Here is a 21,208-nt window from a genome sequence, read left to right as displayed (position 1 = left end):
AAATTCATTAGCTTGTTTGTCAAATTTTCCTGCCTAAACCCCACTAGTGGTAAGTTTGGGCACACGCTCTCTCAAACATTTGGGCTTGTGGAAAACGATTTCAGCAGAAACACTTCCCAGATATTTTGAGCTAAACTGAGGATGTAATTAGAAAGTAGGAAAAAAAAAAAAAAAGGAAAAAAAGGGAGGGGGTGCAAAAAACCAAACAACCTTTTTTCCTGTGCTGACGGTGCCATAAAGCCCGACTATAGATACTGCAACCATTTCAAAGGCAGGAAAGGCTGAGGCCTTCGCTGTGGTGTCCACTGGCTTTGAAGTGCCGAAAGCAGCTGCTCCCAGCAGATAGGAACTGTGGTGCTGCTGGAGTTATTTTTTTTCTTCAAAATATACTTTCAAATCTAACAGCTGCAAGTAGAACAAAGTTGAGCTAAAGTATATTTAAAGAAAAAAAAAAAAGCCACCAGTTTCTCTCCAAGAGTGTTCTCAGTGGATACTTCAAAAGAACGTGGCACTGAATCAGATGAAGCTGGAACCAGGAGCGACACGTGACAGCTGAAACCAAATACTGCAAGATCCCAAACTACTTCTTCACTTTACTAATGGATTCCAAAGCATTCAAAAAGTTAACAAAATAGTAACTGCCATGGTTTTGTATGGTTTTTTCCTAATTCTTTTTCAAGGAAAATAAAAAAAAAAATATCTCAATATGTATCAGGTTATTTATTAACATAAATATCAGATAAATATCAATAGACAATACATCAGCATGTCTGATCTACAGGCAGAGCAACCTTTCAGCCCCACAACCAACAGTCCACGTTCACCCCAGTAATCTCTCTGAGATCAATATTCAAGGAGAGCCCTGTGAAGCACAGGCAACCGTTCATATGATGTGGAGAGGGAAAACCACAGCACTGAAGTTCCTATCCTTCCAAACTGTTTCTCAGATTGGAGAACTGGATAACACATCAGTCAATTTGATTCTTCATTACCAACTCGATTAAATTTACGGGCAATCGAATTGCCCAGTATGCTGTCAGAGCTACCTCTGCCACTCGTCATGCCAACCTATGCAAAATGTATCTGAAGGTCAATTTTCTTTCCCTTTGTGTATAAATTCCATTTGACAGTTAGATTCTGACACTTGCGGCAGAACATCTCAAAGCAATTACTGCTTCTCTCAGGTAGCCAAGGTATTCGGTTTTGGGGCTGGGTGTCTGTTTCTTGCCTGAAAGTCTCCAAGAGCGCTGCTGAAACGCAGCACCAATTCCAATTCCCTGCTCGATTTAAACACTTTCAATCAGTCTATTCCTCCCCAAGGGGGAACCAAAGAAATATGGAGTAAAACAAGGCAAGGAAAAATCTCCTTCAAAAATGGTTTAGAAGTTCTGAAGCGTAAATAGAGTGTGATACAGAGAAACACAAGCTGGAACTTCTGAAAGGAAATGTTAAGAGTGGAAGAACTGAGCTCATACTGCTCTGTGGCTGGAGGAGCTTTGTGCTGCAGAAATGACAATACAAAAAGAACGCCGTTTCCAACAATAACCCACTGCTATCCACAGGAAGGGTCACATAGTTTTCATGTTTACAAGCTTTCAAAGAACATTCCAAATGAAGTACGAAGAGAAATTTTAAGAGAGGGCATAAACAGGATTCCTCTGAACATTCTTCTGAGGCTCTCATTGTTTAGCTGTTTAGTGCTGAAACCCTTTCCTTGGGTTTCAGTGATGTTTCATCAAGTGTATCTGTTCTTTCTTACAGTAAAAAGTAGCTACCCTAAATGAAATAAAAGTGAAACAGTAAACACCACCTCTTAGTGGCAAACACTTTCACTAATGGTTCCCACAATATCAACATTGTTACAGAATACCAATGTAAAAAGATTCACCAAAAAAGTTGTAACTATCACATTCATTTCTTGGTTTGGGTTTTTTTTGATCCGTTCTCCAGAAGGTCTGAATATAATAGGCATGACGATACAAGAAAACGAATAAACCCCAAACTGTTACACTACCAGGCACTGTCGTTTGCCTGTAGTGCGCAAAACCAGCTGAGCATTTGGCAGAAGAAGGTTGCTTCTGTGGCTTGGTAGCTTTTACCATGTATACTGAAAGAATAAACAACCCTTTGCAGGTAGGAACAGGAACGTCGTAACATCTGACAAACTGTAGATTAGTATTTATCTCTATAGATCATGTTCCTATACCTGGGAACAAAATCTTCAAATAAATGCTTACTTTGGACTTTAAAGATGCACCACAAATTATGAGGACTGTAAAGAAAGAAAGTGAACCAACCATCCCACTAAAATGATGTGAACATAAAGATTCCATAAAAAAATTCCACCTCGAGGCGGACGCCCAACTAACCCCAACACTTCCCATTGTCCTCCCTTCAGTACGTCCTCTAACTGACACAACAAACTTCCTCACCTTTGATGTGAGCACGGAACAAAACCCCAATACCTCCGTGACCCAGACTGCTCCCAACTCATTAAATACAAGAATCAGAAATAGCATCTCCCAGCTAAACACAACACCCGCATCGACATATCTCACTATTACACAGGACAGCTTCTCGCCCTTTGTCAAGTGGGAACCCAATTAGTAACGTTGAGAATTCTGAGTGGGGATAAGGAAAATACTTTGATCTGAACCAACAGACTCTCTTCTATTCAGACAGCCAGGCACAAAGCACACCGTGGTTTCTCCCACGCGCAGGCGAAGGTCTCTCTCAACACCTACCCAAGGGATCCTGTCCCTTAGTCACTTGAAAAAGCCTCTTCCAGACCAGAGCAGGTCTCACACCACAAGCCAACTGCAGTATTTCATCCTCTGACCAGCACAGAAGATAAACAGAAATGAAACTACATTTCCCTGGTGGAAACGTAAAGTCATACCCACGCAAAAACATTGATAAGAGACACCTTTAACCTTATGGACTAACCATATCATTGCTATAAAGTCAAAAAAAAAATATTTCCCTCCTTTACCAGGTGCTACCAAACTGACACCACTTTAGTTTCCAAGTACCACCTTACCCAAGCGTTAGATGGGCTGTTTCAGCGGTGTAGCTCTCAAGCCTATTTCATGCAATAAATTGTCCACTTCTATTTCTGTTTTTCCCCTTTACACTGGCATAGCATTACTAAAGTCAACTCTCTTGTCTCCACCCAAACATTTCCTGAATATTTCCCAACCCTAAAATTATATTACAATAAAGAAAAACGTTATCAGCCAGCCAAAACAAGCATTCATATGAACACTCCCCATGTTAAAAATGATAAAAAGAATAAAACGCTGTTTCTTGACAAGAAGAAAAACAGATAACACGTTAAAAAAATTTCATCTGGCCATTATGAAAATAGGTGTTGCCACCTGTAAGCCTGGGAAACAATCTGAAAGAGTCGGAGGTACACAGGATTGCAATGAGGAAACAAAAATATTTTTATGTAGACTCTTCCCCCTCCATCCCCCAGTACATAAGTTCTGCACACCTATAAATTTTGCCTTTATACAAAGAATAGCAGGGCTCAACGAGGACAGGATTAAGCCTGCCACAGGAACCAACCTACAGCTGCATGGAAAGACGTCCCTCCTCCCCTGCACCTGAAGGAGCAAACTGACTGACCTGTTGCTCGTATCTTTGCTTGAGCTCTTCCAATTGCCAGGAGAATTCTTTGGATTGCTTTTCACGGAGCGATTTTGATCTGCTTAGATCTGCTTCAACCTTTTCCATCTACATGGTAAAAGAAAGGGAATATTTAATTTTTTTTTAAAGGCATAGCTTGAAACGTTTTGATGTTTCTGCAGTTGTTTGCAAACCATCAGAGAGGTGAGCATAACTTGCTGAGAATGATAACAACACTATTTGTATGCAGTGAAAATTAATATTAAATCGCTACAGGATTATTAGTTACTTCAGGATATAGTGATCGCCTATACCATGTCACTCCCTGACGACAAAATATTGGCTCAGTTTTTCACTTAACAGTAGCGAACACCCCATCAAAATTAAGTGAATACTTTTTTCTAGATCTATTTAAGACTCAAATATATTCACTCAAAAATATATTGCCGGTGGAAATTCAAGGGAAATCATGTGTGAGTCAGTGCACAAGCTACACATATAAAGTAAGTTTACATTAAATAAGTAAAATAACTTAAAAGAGAATTATTTGGCTGCAAGTGAAGCTCTCTGAAGATAGTCATCGCCTGTGAATAATGAGTCCCACAGATTCCAGCACCCAGCATCAAGGAAGCGGTTTCATAACTCAATTAACAAAGGCTTTTGTATCAAAAGCACAACTGTTAGCTGTGCATCAGGCGTGTTTCCAGGGGAACATATATATAGTACTATGCTGTGGTGCGTACTCATCAATTACTTTTAGATCTGGGTCCCAGCACGAGCAGGAAATAAAGCGTCTCCCTAAAGAAGAGAGGGAAAGGGTGTAGCTGTCAGGAGGACCAGCGCCGCTGCAAGTCCATCTGCTGCACCAAAAGAAGAAACGCATGAATTCCTGAACCACAAGCCAAAATCCTGTTTGGCCTGAGGGAATGTTCTGTCTTCAACAGATGTCTTTGCCAGTCGGCCTGGACATCACTTCTAAGCCAGGGAAAGAGGAGAAAAGTCATTACTCGGAGTGGGAAGAGCATTTCATTGGAAAATACTGCAGCAAGAAAGGAAGATACAGGACTAGGAATAGTTGGCCAGAGCAAAAGTGGAAAAACAGAATAGAAAGGAACAGGTTATCCTTGCAGTAGCTTCTGAACCTCACCGCTACTATCCGCTACTTAAGAAAACGGGACTTCAATGAATATTTTTACAGATAATTTCTTCCACCTCCAAACTTAGTCATATTGCATGTCCATAGCCACATTTTATTCAGCTCAATAAAAAACAGGAAAATAAAAGATCTTGTTACTTTATTTAAGCATTTTTATTTTGGGTTTTGGTTGGGTTTTGGGTTTTTTTTTTTTTTTTTTGTTTGTTTGTTTTTTTTTAAGAGAATGAAAATATTCTAAAAAGCGAAATAGTCAAAACATGTGCAAAGATGCTTTAAATCTATGGGCTTTTGTGCTTTATTCATTAGGTCACATTCATATATTTCCTACAAGCGCAGCGAGGTCTCTTGATCATTATTTGCCAAACCCAGGAAACACTAATTCTAAAGTACCATGACATAACCTATGCATTGTTTGTCTTTTTGCTAGTTTCTATTAGGAAAAAAATGCAGATCTTACAGTTTTAAACGTACCACTTGCCCATCACGGGCATCAGGTGACTGAATAATCACAAGCTTGACAAAATAGGAAGCAGATGGCAAAAAAACGACGGAGCCAAACTAACGAATCAAATATTGATTACAAGAACTGAAAATGCCGGACCCCATCCTGCTTATTTTCATAATTAACTTTACCACACACCAAAACACAGTTTTAGAAGCCCAGTATTTCTAGCGTAGTTAAAAGTCCAGTGTTGCTATAGCTACTACAGGTTTTGTAAGTAATACATTCCACCTAACCACAAAAAACAGAATTTTCCAATGTTACAGTCTAACAGGTGATTTATCTAAAGAGTATGTGCATGCAGAAGAATGAGAAAGGACAAAGCTATGAAGACAGCCTCAGTAGTGTTTCTTTGATGTATTTCCTTGAACCTCGGTTCCTGTAGAACAGTACTGCTCAATCATACAATACAATTTACTATTTCTATATTTTAGCATGCAAGTAGGGAAAAAATGAGCCTGTGGCTGATTCTTGGGAGTCCAGCAAAATGTGTTTTCAAATTTTTTCAAAACACAGCAATATTCTAAATGAAACCTGCAGTCTTTTTTAAAATGACAAGTTACTTTAAGTTTTCCAAATAATTTTGCATATTTCTTTTAGTTTGGATTTTTTTTTTTTAAGTGAATGAAACTATTATTAGTCTTTATAGAATTAGACCATATCCTTTTTGGAGCAGAAATAAGACATTACTTTAAGTCATCGTGAAGAAGTTGGAGGAGAGTCTCACAGCACAGAAAATGTGATTAAAATTGTAGGATTTGTTGTATTGCCCTTATGGGTCTAGTTTGCAGAACAAATCTTGCCTTTATGTTTGTTCTTGCTTTTTTTAATTTTCAAATTACATTATTTGCTGTTGGCGTAGGTCTTAAAACTATCAGTAATGCCTTAGTTAATTTCTCGCTTTTGTTTAAGATTTTCAGAAGGAAAACTTCACAAGAACAACAAAAAGAGAATTTGTTTAGTTATAAGGCAGCATCTTTAGAAATCCATTAGAGTCTGATTGCAGCATCCTACTGTCAGCAGCGAGTTTGGTTATGATGGGTGAGGTTGGCAAACTGAGTATATGGTCAGGTAGAACTAGAACCCGAGTCACGTATTGCGATTTTGACCGCGTGAGCAAGCGAAGGAAAAACTCCCCCCGCTCTCCTTCTTTTTCATCACCTGTCGCTTGTTCTTTATTTCCTTTACTGTGCTGCATTTGTAAAACCCCCAGGACAATGGTTTAACTATTGTTTGCTCCATAAGGAATTTAAGACGCTAAAATCTCTTTACATAAAGGCCTGCTACTAGTTTTCAGGGACAGAAAAAGGGATTTTTCTGTCCTCCGCACATGCCTGCCAGCAGCCAAAACAGCTCTGCCCCTGTTTAGGCTCAAACTGATTACAAGACCTCATTAAGGGAAGACAGAGTCGTTCCAAAAAGAGTAGGAAGAGACAGACATTTAAGTGGAAAATTACAAACGTTGTTCCACGGGGGTGTATAAACTAACACTTTATACTCTCACTCCTGAAAAATCCCTAATCAGTATCATAACCGCAGATACCTTTATAACAATGACAATTCTGCCTTTGTTAAAAAGATGAAACAACTGCTAACATCCCTTTTTGACTTGCTAGCAAAGACACTACATTGTGAAAGATTTTGATGTAGCACTCTCAAGTGAAGCATGTTTCTGGCATTATAAGATCAGAATATGCTATCCTACTGAGACAGAGTTTCAGAAAGGCTGGCATTGTGACCTTCTCACCTGCTGTTTCATTTCAGCATAGACTTTTTCTGAGTTCAGCTCCACCTGCCGCTTAAACTCCTCCAGGGCAGCATCTGCCTGCTGGGCCTGCAGCCTCTGTACCTCTGTCACCCGAGTCAGCTGCTCCTCCTTCTCCCTAGAAAGTCACAGAAAATTTTCAGAGTTCAAGTATCAAATAAAAGAACAAGTGTGCCAGTGTAAAAGAGAGGCCTTTAACCCTATCAGTATAAAATAGTATTCAGATTTCAATTTCCTGTCCCAGCTCCTGCCAAACTTCCCTTCGCAATACTTTGAAGAAAGGACTAGAAGGCTGGAGTTATTTTCGCTTTCTCTTACTGAATTTTGCACGCCTAAACACGGCGTTCACAGCTGACGAGAACACCTCCATCTTCAAAGTCTGCGCCGACTCGAATGGTTTACTACCCGCTGCATCAGCCCCTGTCTTTAATCTCACCTTTAAAAGTATATTGCCCGCCCCCCCCCCCCCCCCATATTGCAATGAATTCCTTTTAGTAGCATCATCTTCTCCCATTAGAAGAAACAAACAAAAAGATTATCCCAGTGCCATCTTTCTTCAGACAAGATGCAGGATTATTCACTGCTTGACACACATCAAAATGCAAAGCAGGGCAACGTGTGACATATGGTACCTTCTTAATCTATTAGAAACCCGTAATGCTGTAATATCTATTCAGCCTTTAAAGTAATGACAGATGTGAAATCGTTATGCAAAAGATATTTCATATTAACAGCCTATACTATCTGACATATTAAAGTCAATACACATATAGAAATCAGGTTGGGCTTCTCCAGACATCATAGCATAACAATAGGAATGCATGTATAACATTTTATGTACATGCACATATATATGTACACATACACATATCTAATAAATAGACATCCACCATATTGACACATCGCAAACCAGAATTCTGATAAATTGTAAATATTTAGGAAAATCTGATGTGATTCCTCCCATAGGAAACAATCAGGCAGCGTTATTAACTCTGTTACATGTTTCTATTACTGCAGGTCAGTGGAGAAGCCTGACTTTGCGTTAAAACACCGGGGAACGTGACAGTGATATCAATGGACAAAGCTGGCTCCACCAGTGGTTTGTAACAGAAGACACATTCAGACAGACCTGTGGTTGACATTTTCATTTTACAGGCAGAGGAAGTACCTCATGACAAATTTCCCATTTTGACAGAAATTATTTCCATATAAAACAAAGAACCTGACACATAAGAGACGGAAAAGACCAGCTAATGCATCTAGTCTGTCACCTTGCCAGCACTCAACTAGCTATTACAGCCCTGAGCAAGCCTTTTATAAAGGTCAGGAAGCTGCCAGGCCCAAAGTTACAGTATTCACATCCTCTTCTGTGGTTTCCATACCAGACTGACAATGGGACAAAGAACATAATCCTGCATCTTCACAAAGCATCTGTTTGCAGTGTAGGAGGGCAGGGTAATTCTATTAGCAGGGAGATCAAAGAAATGCCACAAGCCCTAAGTGTATTACTGTCTACTTTTCTAGTTTTTTCATTATGCATATTTTTTTTTTTTTAAATTTGATTTTGGTACCTTACTCACAGCTGACAAAATAATTGAGACCTAAGGAGACAGAAAAAGGAAAATACCTTCCCTTACCTAGCAGAAACTGGAGCAAACCAGAACAAAATCCTGTGTCACATTTTTGGTGATAATTCTTTAGGGGGGTTGGTTTTGTGTTCATAGAAAACTGTGCAAATTTATTTATTCAGATTTGCCAAAGAGCGTCCATCACCCCTACACAGATATGCTTTATTTCTACTGCCTCAGCAATTCCATTTTCTAAACTCCTTTGATGAGGAGCATATCTGTATATTAATCTAAGCTACTATATTCTCCATTCATTTACAAGACAATAAAAATCACACAGCAAAAAACCAACACCACCAAAAGCAACATCCCCGCCCCCACCATCTAAATTCAACTGGTAAAAAGCATGTGTGGGATTTAAATTTCTACTACCAAGGATCCAAAAGATCAAAATTGAAAGCACAAAACCCCTCAGACATTTCTCAGAATGGGCACACCAACGATGCTTCCAGAGCGAAAACTGATCTGAACTGTCTGGTGAGCTCGTTCTGCATCAATGCTACTGCAAAGGCATTTGGCTCAGTTATCCCCCCAAAACCCACCTACTGCAGAGCTGATAAATATAGAAATTTTTGTGTTAATAGCTGTTTGATACTGAATGATGGTGAGCACGCCGCTCCTCTCTCCCAGAACAAAGTCTACCAGCAGTTCACAGTAAAGAATACGTAAGAGGCTGAGCTATCTTCCGAGACCTACGTAGGGCTCAGCATCCTGGAAGGGAAGATGGGACGGGCAGCAGCACGGTTCACAGCAGAGCACTACCCACCTGCTCCACCTCGGAGGAAACACCGAGAGGGGAAAACCTCAACTTCTCCTCCCAAAGAACCTTCATCCAGTTACGGGCACTGGGTAGCAAATCTCCCTCCCTGCAAAATACATCTAAGACTTGCACTCCACGCTGGAAACAAAACCAAAACCCAAAGCGTATTCAAGCATATCCACACTGCTGACGTCAAGAGACATTGGAACAACATTTTTGGTCCAGTCAAATGGAAATGCAACAAATCCAAATATAGAAGGACAAGATGTTGGTCCCTGCGCTCACAGTAAGCCTCCAAATGTATGCATCTTCTTCCTTCGGAATGTATTTTTATTTTGAAATATTATGATGTAAACTTTTAGGAATCTAGTTTTGTGTACCTTCCTTTCTTTTAAGGCCTTAATCCCATGAATAAACGCAACTTCTCATTATAACCAGGAATAAAACTTCATTTTTAAGGATGTGTGAGCTAGCTCTCTCTACTTTTTGTGCAGTTAAGATTTGTACAGAAGCTTAGAAAACATGTACAACAATGGGCCACAGTTCACAAATATAAGAAAAGCTTTACTTTTTTTTTTCTTTTTCCCCAAGACACTGAGCAATGTGCCTTGCATGAAGCACTAAAATATTCACTTTGAAGATTATTTTTTTCAGTTGGACTAGTTGTGGGGCTGAATACAATACAATTACATCACGTAAATCCCCTAAAGCTGAGCCGGCTTGAATATAAAAATAGGGTGAATTTACTCTTTGGCCCCAATTTAAAAAGCAGCAAATTCCTTTTGTTTCAGTGTATAAAGGATACGGCAACAGAATTAGCAATCTTAGACAGCACAAACATCTCAGTGCAAGTTGACTGTGAAGTCCAGAATTGCAATTTCAGAAAGCAGCGCTCTGAAGTGTACTGATAAATAGCGAATACAAACATCTTACACACTTCCTCTCCATGCTTTATCATCAATATTTTCCTTGCTTCGTAAAATGTCTTCCAAGAGGTAACAACGAAACAACAGTAAGGCATCACAACATTGCAAGTCAAGTTCCTGAAACACAGGGCAATCCCTTGACTTACAGGAGAGGTTCAACTCAAGATGTCCCAGCAAATGTAGTACGAACTGGCACGGTTACTCACAGGGTTCTCGCCATAGGAAAGCAAGGGCTCACCAACAGCAAACAACAGCAGGAGATGCACCTGTCTTGGTCTCAACCTCTCCAACAAATTAAAACATTTCAGATGGCATGTAGGCACACACACGTACAAAATGAGTACCTCCACAAGCTACCTGTGGACAACTCGTGGACAGCGAGTTTCACATCCCGTCAGCAAATCTGCACACAAGCTCCCTGTGTGTAGTTTAGAGAGCTTGTCAGTGATGTGAAAAATAACTAGATGGTGAAACTCCTGATACGTTCTTATAAAAATTATACCAGGCTTTAATTCGTGATTATGCAAATTCTTTGCCAGGTTTTCAAATACTGCTGGCAGCAGCGAAAAGCTGCTCGTGTCCAAACGCACCGTTGTTTCCCGACTGCTGGAGCAGAGCAAGGAATTTCTATGCTAAGGATACATTTTGCCACGGAATAAGCTTCTGAAGCTTAGATTCTGATGGATTCCGCAAGAGGGGAAGGCTTTATCTCTTGTCTAAGTCTACCACAGGTCAGTACGACTCTGGGTTTATGTTTGTAGAGCAAAACAAATCTTGCTCTATGAGGCTGAGTTACGGGAAAAGCAGAGAAAGGGCTGAGCCTTCAGCCCCAGTGATGAAGCTGAGATCTTCCATTGGTGACCTGCTCGGAAAGGCCAGGTTCTCCTGCGGATTGCCCCAGTGATGCTGCATTACATATATACGCTGATCCTACGTATTTGGATTTGCTGCACTTACACAAGTCTTTGCCCACTCCTTCCTCTCCTCCCCAAATACTAACATCGCTGAGGGAAAACAGTTTCGCTACCCAAACTGCAAACTACTCATGCACTGGAAGGCAGCTGAGGAAGAATATTGCTGGGTTTGTTTCTAAGCAGCTTTCCTTTTTATTTCTTGACATAAGAAATTTGACTCTTTTACTAAGCTGTGTTGAAACAAAATCAGTTATCGCGATTTGTATAGTCCATTTAGATTTTAAAAAAACTAAATAAGCACATGTTCCCAAAGGAGAACACAACTTGCTAGACAACATAATGCACAGATTATCAAGCAGCTAAAAACATAACCTCCATCAAAACATACACAATCTTCCCCTGCAAAAGCAAAATTCAGAAAATTTACTTTAGCGTCTTTTGTCTAAAAGCTACAGAAAACACGAGTATCCATCCAGTATGCGGACGCATATATAAGATTTTGTGTACGGAAATATGTGAAGCCATGATCCTGCCCCGATCTCGGAGGCTCTCACACAGAGGTGCCCCGATGCCGGCAGGACTCCACGCGAACGCAGCAGTTCATCAGTTTTCAGCCAAATGCAAGATCCACGACACCACGTGTTAGCTGAGTGCGACAACCACTAAAAAACACTCCACGCAACAGCTCCTTTAATTTAATTTCCAGAATGCAGACTATTTCAACTACATAAATAATGTATTAAGGCCTGAAGTACCATGTTTGTAGAAAGATGGGGTTACTGGTTTAGTTTACTGTTACAGGGAAATGCTTCAGTAGTAATAGCGATTCTTTGAAATACACAAACCCTGATGTTACTTTTCCTGCTCTACTATTTTTAACCAACCGTGATAGAGAAGTAACAGCTTTTTGTACCCGTTCCATAGTGGGCCCCAACGCACCCATCGCAGCTGTGGTTAGAGCATCTGGCTTGTAGGGACAGTTATCGCCCGCAAACAACGAGCAGCAGCGAGGGCGCGCCTACAACACGGGCACCCAAACATATGGAATATGTGCGGAACACTTCTCTGGTGTGGAGAGGAAAGAAGACAGTGTGAAGTCATTCAAGCGGAATGATAACTAAACCAAAGGCAGATCAAAGGAACAAAGAAGAAAGACTGAAATGTGAAGCTGAAATATTTATTGCCTTCAAAACATCATCCCTATCCTGTCCCTGGGCACTTTAATATTTCGAAGTTGTTAGAAAGCATTCTAACTTGTTTCATCATTTCAAAGAAATAACACCAAAAATATAAACTAGAGAACAATTTCATCTTTCATTCCCTGATTTTAAGTATAAGATGAACTCGTCTTTATGAGAAAAAGCACAAATCCACTTATAAATTGTTTACAGCTTGCATAATTTGAGATGTTAACGTCAAAAAGCTGGTCTGCATGCCTTCAAGTAAGCTGTAACATGGAATGATATTTACAATTCAATTATTATTTTAAACTATATACTTACATTTTAAATGAATCAAGAGATAACATCAACATATTAAACCACTACTTAAAGCTGTTAATTTAGAGTAAATAATATTCCACGTGTGGAGTATCACACTTCTGTGAAATAAGAAGAATAATGCATTACACTCAAAATTAGTGGCTCACAAATTAACTAGACATTGGTTAAACACACTAATAATTATTATAACTATTTCTCATTATAATAATGACAAGGTACTGTTGTGCTAGGTGCTATGCAAACAGAATAAAAACGAACTGCAAAATGATGAATGAGATGTGGGTTAAAAGGCTGGGCAAGTGGTGTAAATGTGGCTGGAAAGGAAAACGTTATAATTTCACTCAACACTGCAGAAACAGTCTCCAAGATTTAGATACAGCACATATATGAAAGGCCACAGAGGCTCAGTTATCAAGAGAGGAGGATTAGAACAGAGATTAATAGTCATGGCTTTAACATGCTGAGATGACAGCTAAACCTCAACAAGGAGAACATGGAGGGGAGAATTAGAGAGACGGGGGCAGATAATGGCTCAGAAAAAAGGAGACAAGACTGTAATTAAAAGGTGGACCAGAAGTCAGCTGCGCAGATAATAAATAGATTCACGAGATACCCAGAGAAGAGGGGCAAAGGACGAAAAGATAGGGATCAGAGCACAGTGCTGCGGCACAGGAAGGTGGAGAGTGAAGAAAATAAACCATCCAAAGGGCAAACTATGGGAGCGATCACCAGGCAGGGGAGGAGAGCCAGGCAAGAAGAATCACTAAACACTAACAAAGACCAGCCCAAGATGTGTTATGAGTGGCAGAGCCAACAGTGGCTGGCAAGCCAAAGACGACAAGGATGAGATGACAGCATTAAGACTACCTCCAGTTTTTCCAATACAGAATTCTAAATGAAACATCTAATTACTTCAGCTTAAAAATACACCGGGTTTATTAGTTCAAAGAGCAGCTGCTAAAAACATCCTGGGTCAAAAAGCCTTTAAGAAAATATTTTCCCACCAATCCTGTTTCTCTTCTACCCTCAAACGATGGCTACCCCAGCACACACCAGTTTTGAATGGTTTTTGAAGCGAAAAAGCAAACACGCCGCATGCCTGTACAAGGAGGTACAAGGATACAGTCTTCATTCTGTCATTCTACATATTTAAAGTAACCATTTTTATGGCTAAAATAATTGTACTATTATAGGTTAGGAGTCAGAATAATAATAATGCATGCTGTAACGGACAACAGAGTAACAATGAGTATCTACTCAGCTCATCAGTTTCTAAGGGGCTGGTATGGTGGACATGGATTTTCACACTATTTTTTCCAGTAAAAGTACTGTTTGAAAAGATCAGTTCCTCAGTGAAGGCTGGTTGTGTTCTTGAAGAAGCTGGAGGAAAGCTGTACAAACTATGTAAAAAGTAAACTTAAGATCAGCAAGTGCAATTGAAGTCTAGCAATCGCAATCATCTAGCAACAACAACTAAAGGAACAAAGTTATTCCTTGTACTATTTTTGTAGATAGTTTTTAAGTGACCCAAACAAGGTGACAGCCTGAAACATTTTATGCTCATTGAAAATCAGCAACCGAATTCAATCAGCTGTCGGACTTTCTTTAGCTCTTCTCATTTCATCAGTGTTATGGGCATTATGTAGTCTTGAAATACGCTGCACTGAATCTAAAAGATACACTAATGTGAAAGGGAAGCCTTTCAGAATACTAAGGGAACAATTCTGACATTTACGTTAATTAGTTGCATATTCATTTAGTGAAGACAAAAGCTACAGCCTTTAATTACATTAATTACTAGAACAGCAATTTACAGCAGCTAACCTAAGTGTTATAGCATGGCACGCTTCATCTCACAAGGCAATACTTTTCATTTCATACAGCTGTATATTGCATCGAAACATTTTCGTAGTTGATACCATTAATAAGATGTCACATGACACCTCTATACCATCTTGAGGGACATAACAGTCCCATAGACAAGGATTAAAAATCAACTGTAACTTTTTTTTGTACAACTGAAGCTTTCCTTTAAATACATATTTCATCATTGCCAGTAGGTCTCCAGAGAAACCGGTGAGAGAAAATGAAAGGCTGTAAATAGTTAATAGAACACTTTATTTTTTCTTTTAAGTGAGACTATTAAATAAAGCTACCACATTTTTTTGTCCCCTGTTCATACTTTACATTGTGCCCCCTAAAGCGAGGGTTATGTCAGCATGTTCACTAGGGCTAAAGGAATGTTTACAATATGCTGGAAACTTTGACTGGTTTTTGCTCTAAAAGGTTTCAGATGCTCAAACAGAGCACCAAGTGGAGAACAGCTGGCTGTTTTTCCACTGATTATTAGAGGAGAAAAAAAAAAACCTACCAAAAACACACAGCCCTGTTTGAAAGAGTAAAACTATATCCAAACTCCTCAGCCACTTAACATTACCACTATTTTTAAATCACTGTTTGCTTTTTTCATCATATTACAGCTGCTGTAACAAGACAACACTAAACATTTTAACAAAAGAAAATGATGAACACAACAAACAAGTATAAACTCTTAACTGCTCTTTATTGCAACATTTGGAATTAAAGACAATGCCTTCTCATATTTCTTTAATTATTTCCGGCTTTAAATAGTAATAGCTTTTCCATTCCTACAAGAATTCCTCTACACACAAATACATCATTTTCAAGGAAAAATGGAATTAACTACAGGAAACCAGCTACACTTAAAAATATTAACAACAAGCAATTATTCAGAAACTGGACTCAACTTAGAGGAGCAAGAAAGGAAAAAAGAAATAAGCAAAAAAATTAACTTGTAGTTAAAGCCATCACTCCATTTGTTTATCATTTTATTGATTATTATCATGCAGCTGTATTTCTCTGTGTGCAACAGCATTTAGGACCTGTATCACTACAAGAAGTCCATACAATACAAACCATATAATAATATTCTGAAGAAGCAGCTGTTTAAAAATGAAGTTCTCAAAGGGTTAGGCATAATCAAATCCTCAAGATTCATTGTAAATCACAGGGTTTTAAAAATATAATTTCTGTATATTTTGAAAAGTCCAAATTTAACTTTTTTTAAAATGTTGGGATCCAACAATTATGCAACTGTTAACTGCAAAACAAAATTATATTTTCTGCTATTTATTCTATCTCCTTCTGCCATCTATCTTCACATTTTTATTTATCCTTGCCTTCATCTGTTTCCCTCTTCACTCAGAAGCACTATGTGCACCATTTCTCTCAAATTTAGGTACCTTCATTTTTTTACATTGTCCCTTTTATGATATTACAGAGAGAAAAGAAAAATTATACAAACACCATGGGAATTCTGCAAGACATTACTAATCTCAAAGACTAGAAGGCCCTTACATAAAACTTTTGGTCCTAAACTTTGATGCATTTTTATGTATTCTGAACAAAGCAAAAAGAGCCTTTCAGACCAAACAAACCCAGGCCTTCTTTTTGTATATCAAAGAAAACTATACAATGAAAAATGAGTCATTACACAGCTACAGCTGTAGGAACAAGTAGAACAAAGATTCTGTGAAGGACCATCTTGCCCTGTTGCCATTTTTGTCTTGTCCTCATCTCACCAACACAGGTGAACTGTGGAAAACACCTGGCAAAGCACCTGCCAGAGGCAGACAAGTAGCCTTAGAATTAAAAAATCAAATAAAATACTCAGGGCAGCCTGACAACAGGATCAGGGAAACTCAAATCATTCCACTGCACCAGAGTCCAAACCAGATGGAAGCCCCATGGAAGTAAAACCGAGCAGAGATGGGAACGTACGGAACGTCTGCGGAGCTGCAATCCAGCATCCCTTTTGTCAGGGCTGCAGCACAATTATAATCAGATTTCTTCTTGCAGAACGTACTGACACTACCTGCTGCTTTTCAGTAAGCGCGATGTCAGAGCCATTCTCCTCAGGCTTTACAAGTATCAGTATGGAGTTTAAAACCGCAGGACAAGCCTGACGAGCTCCAGCTCCATTGCTGCATCTACCTTGTGACGATGCCAGGAAGGGACTAAACAACTCAGAACAACCAAATGACTGGCAAATCATACTAAGAGATGAGAAGTAGAAGCAACTTATTTCTTTATTCTTTGAACAGAGAAATGACCAAGGTTTCAAAAAGAGTAACTGGTACAAAAAAAAAATTTCTTTCCCAAAACAGCATTTTTCCAACTTGTTTTAGTAAATACAAGTGCAAATGCAGTTTTATCAGATACTTCTATGAGACAACACCTCGTAGCAGTAACAACTATACTATACACATATTGGAATTTAAAATATAGATTAGTATCACTGAAGCACACTTGGCAAAGTCCTTTAAAATAGCAGTCTAGCATCAGCATCTGGAGGTTTAGAGAACTGATGCAGCTATCGTACTAGGAACGATGCAAAGCAACAAAAGGAGTCTTTTCAAGTCTACAGTGAGGAAACTCCACAGCACCAATCCCCAAAGACAAATCAACTTCTTTTCCTTGACTTTCATGTCAAGGATTTCCAGAGAAAACATGTGCACGTACACAAGTATAGCTGTGAAAAGAAAAGTAAATAATTTTCATTTCTGTATTTTATTGAACACGTACATGCACCACCCTTCATACCACACCTTTGGTTGAAAGGCCTTTGAAACGTTTTGGTCTGCCATCCAAAACAAATCACAAAATACTGTGAAAACTGTACGTACGTGCTTTAGAAACTGTTGTAAAAATACAAATCTGCTAATAGATAGGAGCGGCTTTGCTGGTTTCTGGGAAATTTAGCCTCTTTCTTCCCCAGAAGAGTTTTAAACAAGTTCAGATGAGGGGGTAGAGGAGCAATGGAAAAAAAGAGGTGTTGCTAGTTTCTTATGTAAACAAACAATTTTATTAAGTGACTTTCAATAAACCAGCTGCTAGACATTTGCTCTGTATCATCACCACTTGCAAAGTGCTGAGATTTGGCTCTCCATAGGCAGGTTTCAAAAAAAAAAAAAAAGCCAAGATTGAGAGGCAGACTGTTTTGAAGCACTGAACTGTAAATAGTGTGCACGTGCTGCTTGACACTTCAGTGTTAAACTACAATGCAGCACCTGGAGAAGTAGCGTTTCATTTCGGTTCTCCTAACATGACTTTTTAAAAATTGTTTCCTTCAGTCACACCACAGAACAGGAGAGTAAGAAATCAGGAAAGCTGTACTTCAGAAGCATAAGAAATACGAGTTTGTGTATGAGACATGCAAACCCCAAAGCATTAAATCAGATTTCATAATTATTTCCGATATGCGAGAACCATCACAATCGTTACCCTGAGAAGCCAGCAGCAGCAAGGTGGTCTGCGCTTCCTGCAGGTGACAAAACAACCTCAGCTCTTACCTATGTTCAAAATTTCGTCAACATCTCCATCTCAAGAAGGACCAACTTTATGTCTACGCAGTCACAAAGGTATTATGGACTCCAAAACGGACGTGGCAAACCCCAACCACATTACAACTGAGATGGTCTAAACATACGCTGTATTCACGTTCCATAAACCCCTGTAACTATAACTATTTACTTTTACAATCAAAACCTCCCTTCTTTACTGTTTCATCTTTAGTTTTCATCATCATGTTTTCATTTTTATATATTACTACTAACAACATATACACGGATTTCAAACTAAATGCTGCAAAATAAACATTCCCCCCTGTACACCTGGTATCCTCCTTGATGTAGGTCAAGCCGGCAACTATACCTTGAACATTGATGGAGTATATAAATACTAATAACGCACGTGGCCATTCAGCTCACTGTTTGGACCATAAAAGAGATTTTTACCGCTAATCTTAAGCAACAATGTTCTAAGTTTCTTTGTTGATCAGAAATAAATGGGGCCAGCCTTAAAGTATAGGCACTTCTGCTGGCTGCAAATACTGCCTCGCACAGGGCTGTGATCCTTCCACTGGAAGCCTTTGGGATTACTGCTGTGACCACTACGCTAACGGTAAATTCTGAGTATTTAAATCCTGAACATAATATATACTTATCTCCAAAGTCCTTATTGAACATGCACTGTCACTGGCGTTTCACTAAATTACTACTGTAATTATTTGTGAAAATTTCACAATGACTAGGAAGACGGTCGTCTGCAGTTGACATTACTATTTTGGAACCAAAAGAAACAATAAAAAAGGAAAGGTATTATTTTTAAGAAAACAGAACCTTCAGTATGCCTTCAAACAATTCTACAATCAGAGGGCTGGAGTTCATCTTTATTTTGAGGGCTAACATCAACAGAGGTCAGTATTTAGTGCACCATTTCTTGAAAAGAGATGTAACTTCATGTTTGTGATTGACACTTCAAACTAAAGCATTCACAGCTCAGAATGTTTGCACCTTTTTATGAAAACAAGGTCAATGCTACTTTTGTTTAGTAATTAAGACAGATATTTACTAAAAACTGCTACTTACAGACACAGCAAGAGACTGCAAAGCAGGTCCAAACTGAAGGGAGCTTAATCACAGAAACATTTTAAACTCAATAAAATTAACAGTAAGTGATAAATACTACAGTCTATCCTGATCATTTCTACCATAATGATCAGGTACTTTTTTTTTCCCTTTCTTTCTTAACACAATTACTTATTGTGGAAAAGAGCCATTTGTCAGGTCTTTAGGAAAAGTGCAGAAATCCTCCACCTGCAATACAACTGTTGGGAACATTACTCAAGTGATGATCTGGTAATTAAAGTTGATTCAAAGATGATCACAGAAATGGAAATATGAGTAAAAACAGACAAAAAAGCCTTAACATACATGTCCTAGCTTCATTTATAAACCACCTCAAGGCCATGACAGTTTCCAGTTCCCTAAATGTCCACAACTCTCTAAGCTTCTACATTTCAATTCTTCAATAAAATGGGAAATATTTCCCTACAGCCTACTACATTAAAATTATGAAAGAATTGGATATTAAAATATTAGCGGAGGCAAAAAGTATTTTTAAGAAATAGGCATCCAAATTTCACAAAGAGATCCTGTTGAGATCTACTCCTGGTAAAAGTGCTGTGTAAAGTCATCATGACCTTTTCTTTCTCTTCCATGTAACTTCTTCAGGAACAAATAGATGCAGATTTTTTTTCCAGATTTTTTTTTTCTGTTGTATTCAACTCAGTCTGTAGTGTGACAAATTGTAATATAACTACACCTCTTTATTTCCTATTCCTTTACTTAAAGTAAGAGATAAGAACCTCAGAGATTTAGCCTATTCGCAACCCACTCTCATGACACATTTTATGCAACCAAACTGAAGGGATTAGAGAAACAACCTTTCCCCCTAAGTAATTACACAGAAGCTTTTTAAGAGTACTTTGTCATTATACAAACGCAGTTTAAATGACATTCTAGTAAAACCCTCGGAGCACTTCCTATATAGTGACTTTCACTATCAGGTAATGCCTATGACATGCATTGCTAAACTAAACATAAAACTGATATCTACAAGCCAGCACCAATAGTCATGAGTATCAGAGCTATTCAATTCTTTTGCAAAAATTTGTTTTTGACAGATACTTCTACCATAAATTTCAGAAGAAAAAAAAAACCAACCCTTCCATAAACTATCTAAACCCCTATTCAGTATTAAAACTCTGGCAACACTATGTTTTTTGAAGTGAAAAATACTTCTAGTAATGTGGATTTTACTATTCCACGCAATGCCTCAAACCACTTTCATTATGCATCTGTGTGGATATGTTTGAAACTGCCATAGCGCTGTTTGCTGTCACACCACTGAAAAAAAGAATAATAATAATAAAACCACCCACTAAAATGCCTGCCACTTCCCTTACTATGTGTCTGCAGCTGACTAGCTACTCAAGATATAATCCGGTGGCCATTTCGGTATCAAAGTGCCTTCAGATCAAAGTACTTTATGAGAAATCACTGATTCACCCACTAGATTCTGAGCTGCACTTCCACCAGTCGTTTCTATTGAAGACTGTGAACTGTATTTTCACCCATCTCAAGGAAGATAAGGTTGTTTTCTAAAGGTTTACTGTGTGTGCCTTAGCTCGTAATTGCTTAATCTGATTCCACAAATAGTCAAAGAAAAACAGCAAAATGAAATATTTTCACATAAGACATTGGATCCTATGAATTCATATTATTAGCAAGAGATTGTTAAAAGGACTAATTTTTGCAGCAATGGGGGGAAAAAAGCAACATAAGGAAGCCATCCATTTCTGACAAAAAATGTTACTGCTTGTTATGTATTACTTACGTATATAAGCATATACATCTAAAAATCTTAATAATTTCCAGAAACGTTGGTACTAAATTAATGGCTTGGTTTGCAGAAAGTCAGCCTTGCAGGATTAGCAGTCCCTCTATAATGGGCACGCGAGCCTGTTCTTAGCAGTCACGTGCACCGACACATCTGTGATCAG

At 38.7% G+C, this 21,208-nt stretch overlaps 1 protein-coding gene across 4 annotated transcripts in view; it reads right to left on the bottom strand.

Moving 5' to 3' along the window:
* CEP112 (centrosomal protein 112) overlaps positions 1-21,208 on the bottom strand; it is a 175,826-nt gene that overhangs the window by 99,179 nt on the left and 55,439 nt on the right. For all 4 annotated transcript variants that reach the window (XM_080388260.1, XM_080388261.1, XM_080388262.1 and 1 more), the window contains 2 exons: positions 7,036-7,171; positions 3,631-3,738 (listed from right to left, as the gene is read on the bottom strand). In XM_080388260.1, the coding sequence (XP_080244386.1) occupies positions 3,631-3,738; positions 7,036-7,171 (244 nt within the window). The remainder of the gene's footprint in view (positions 1-3,630; positions 3,739-7,035; positions 7,172-21,208) is intronic.

The sequence above is a fragment of the Falco punctatus genome, assembly GCF_963210335.1.
Source record: "Falco punctatus genome assembly, chromosome: 1".
Taxonomy (NCBI): Eukaryota; Metazoa; Chordata; class Aves; order Falconiformes; family Falconidae; genus Falco; species Falco punctatus.
Note: the sequence above shows the minus strand (reverse complement) of the source record. Positions and strands in the feature narration are given on the sequence as shown.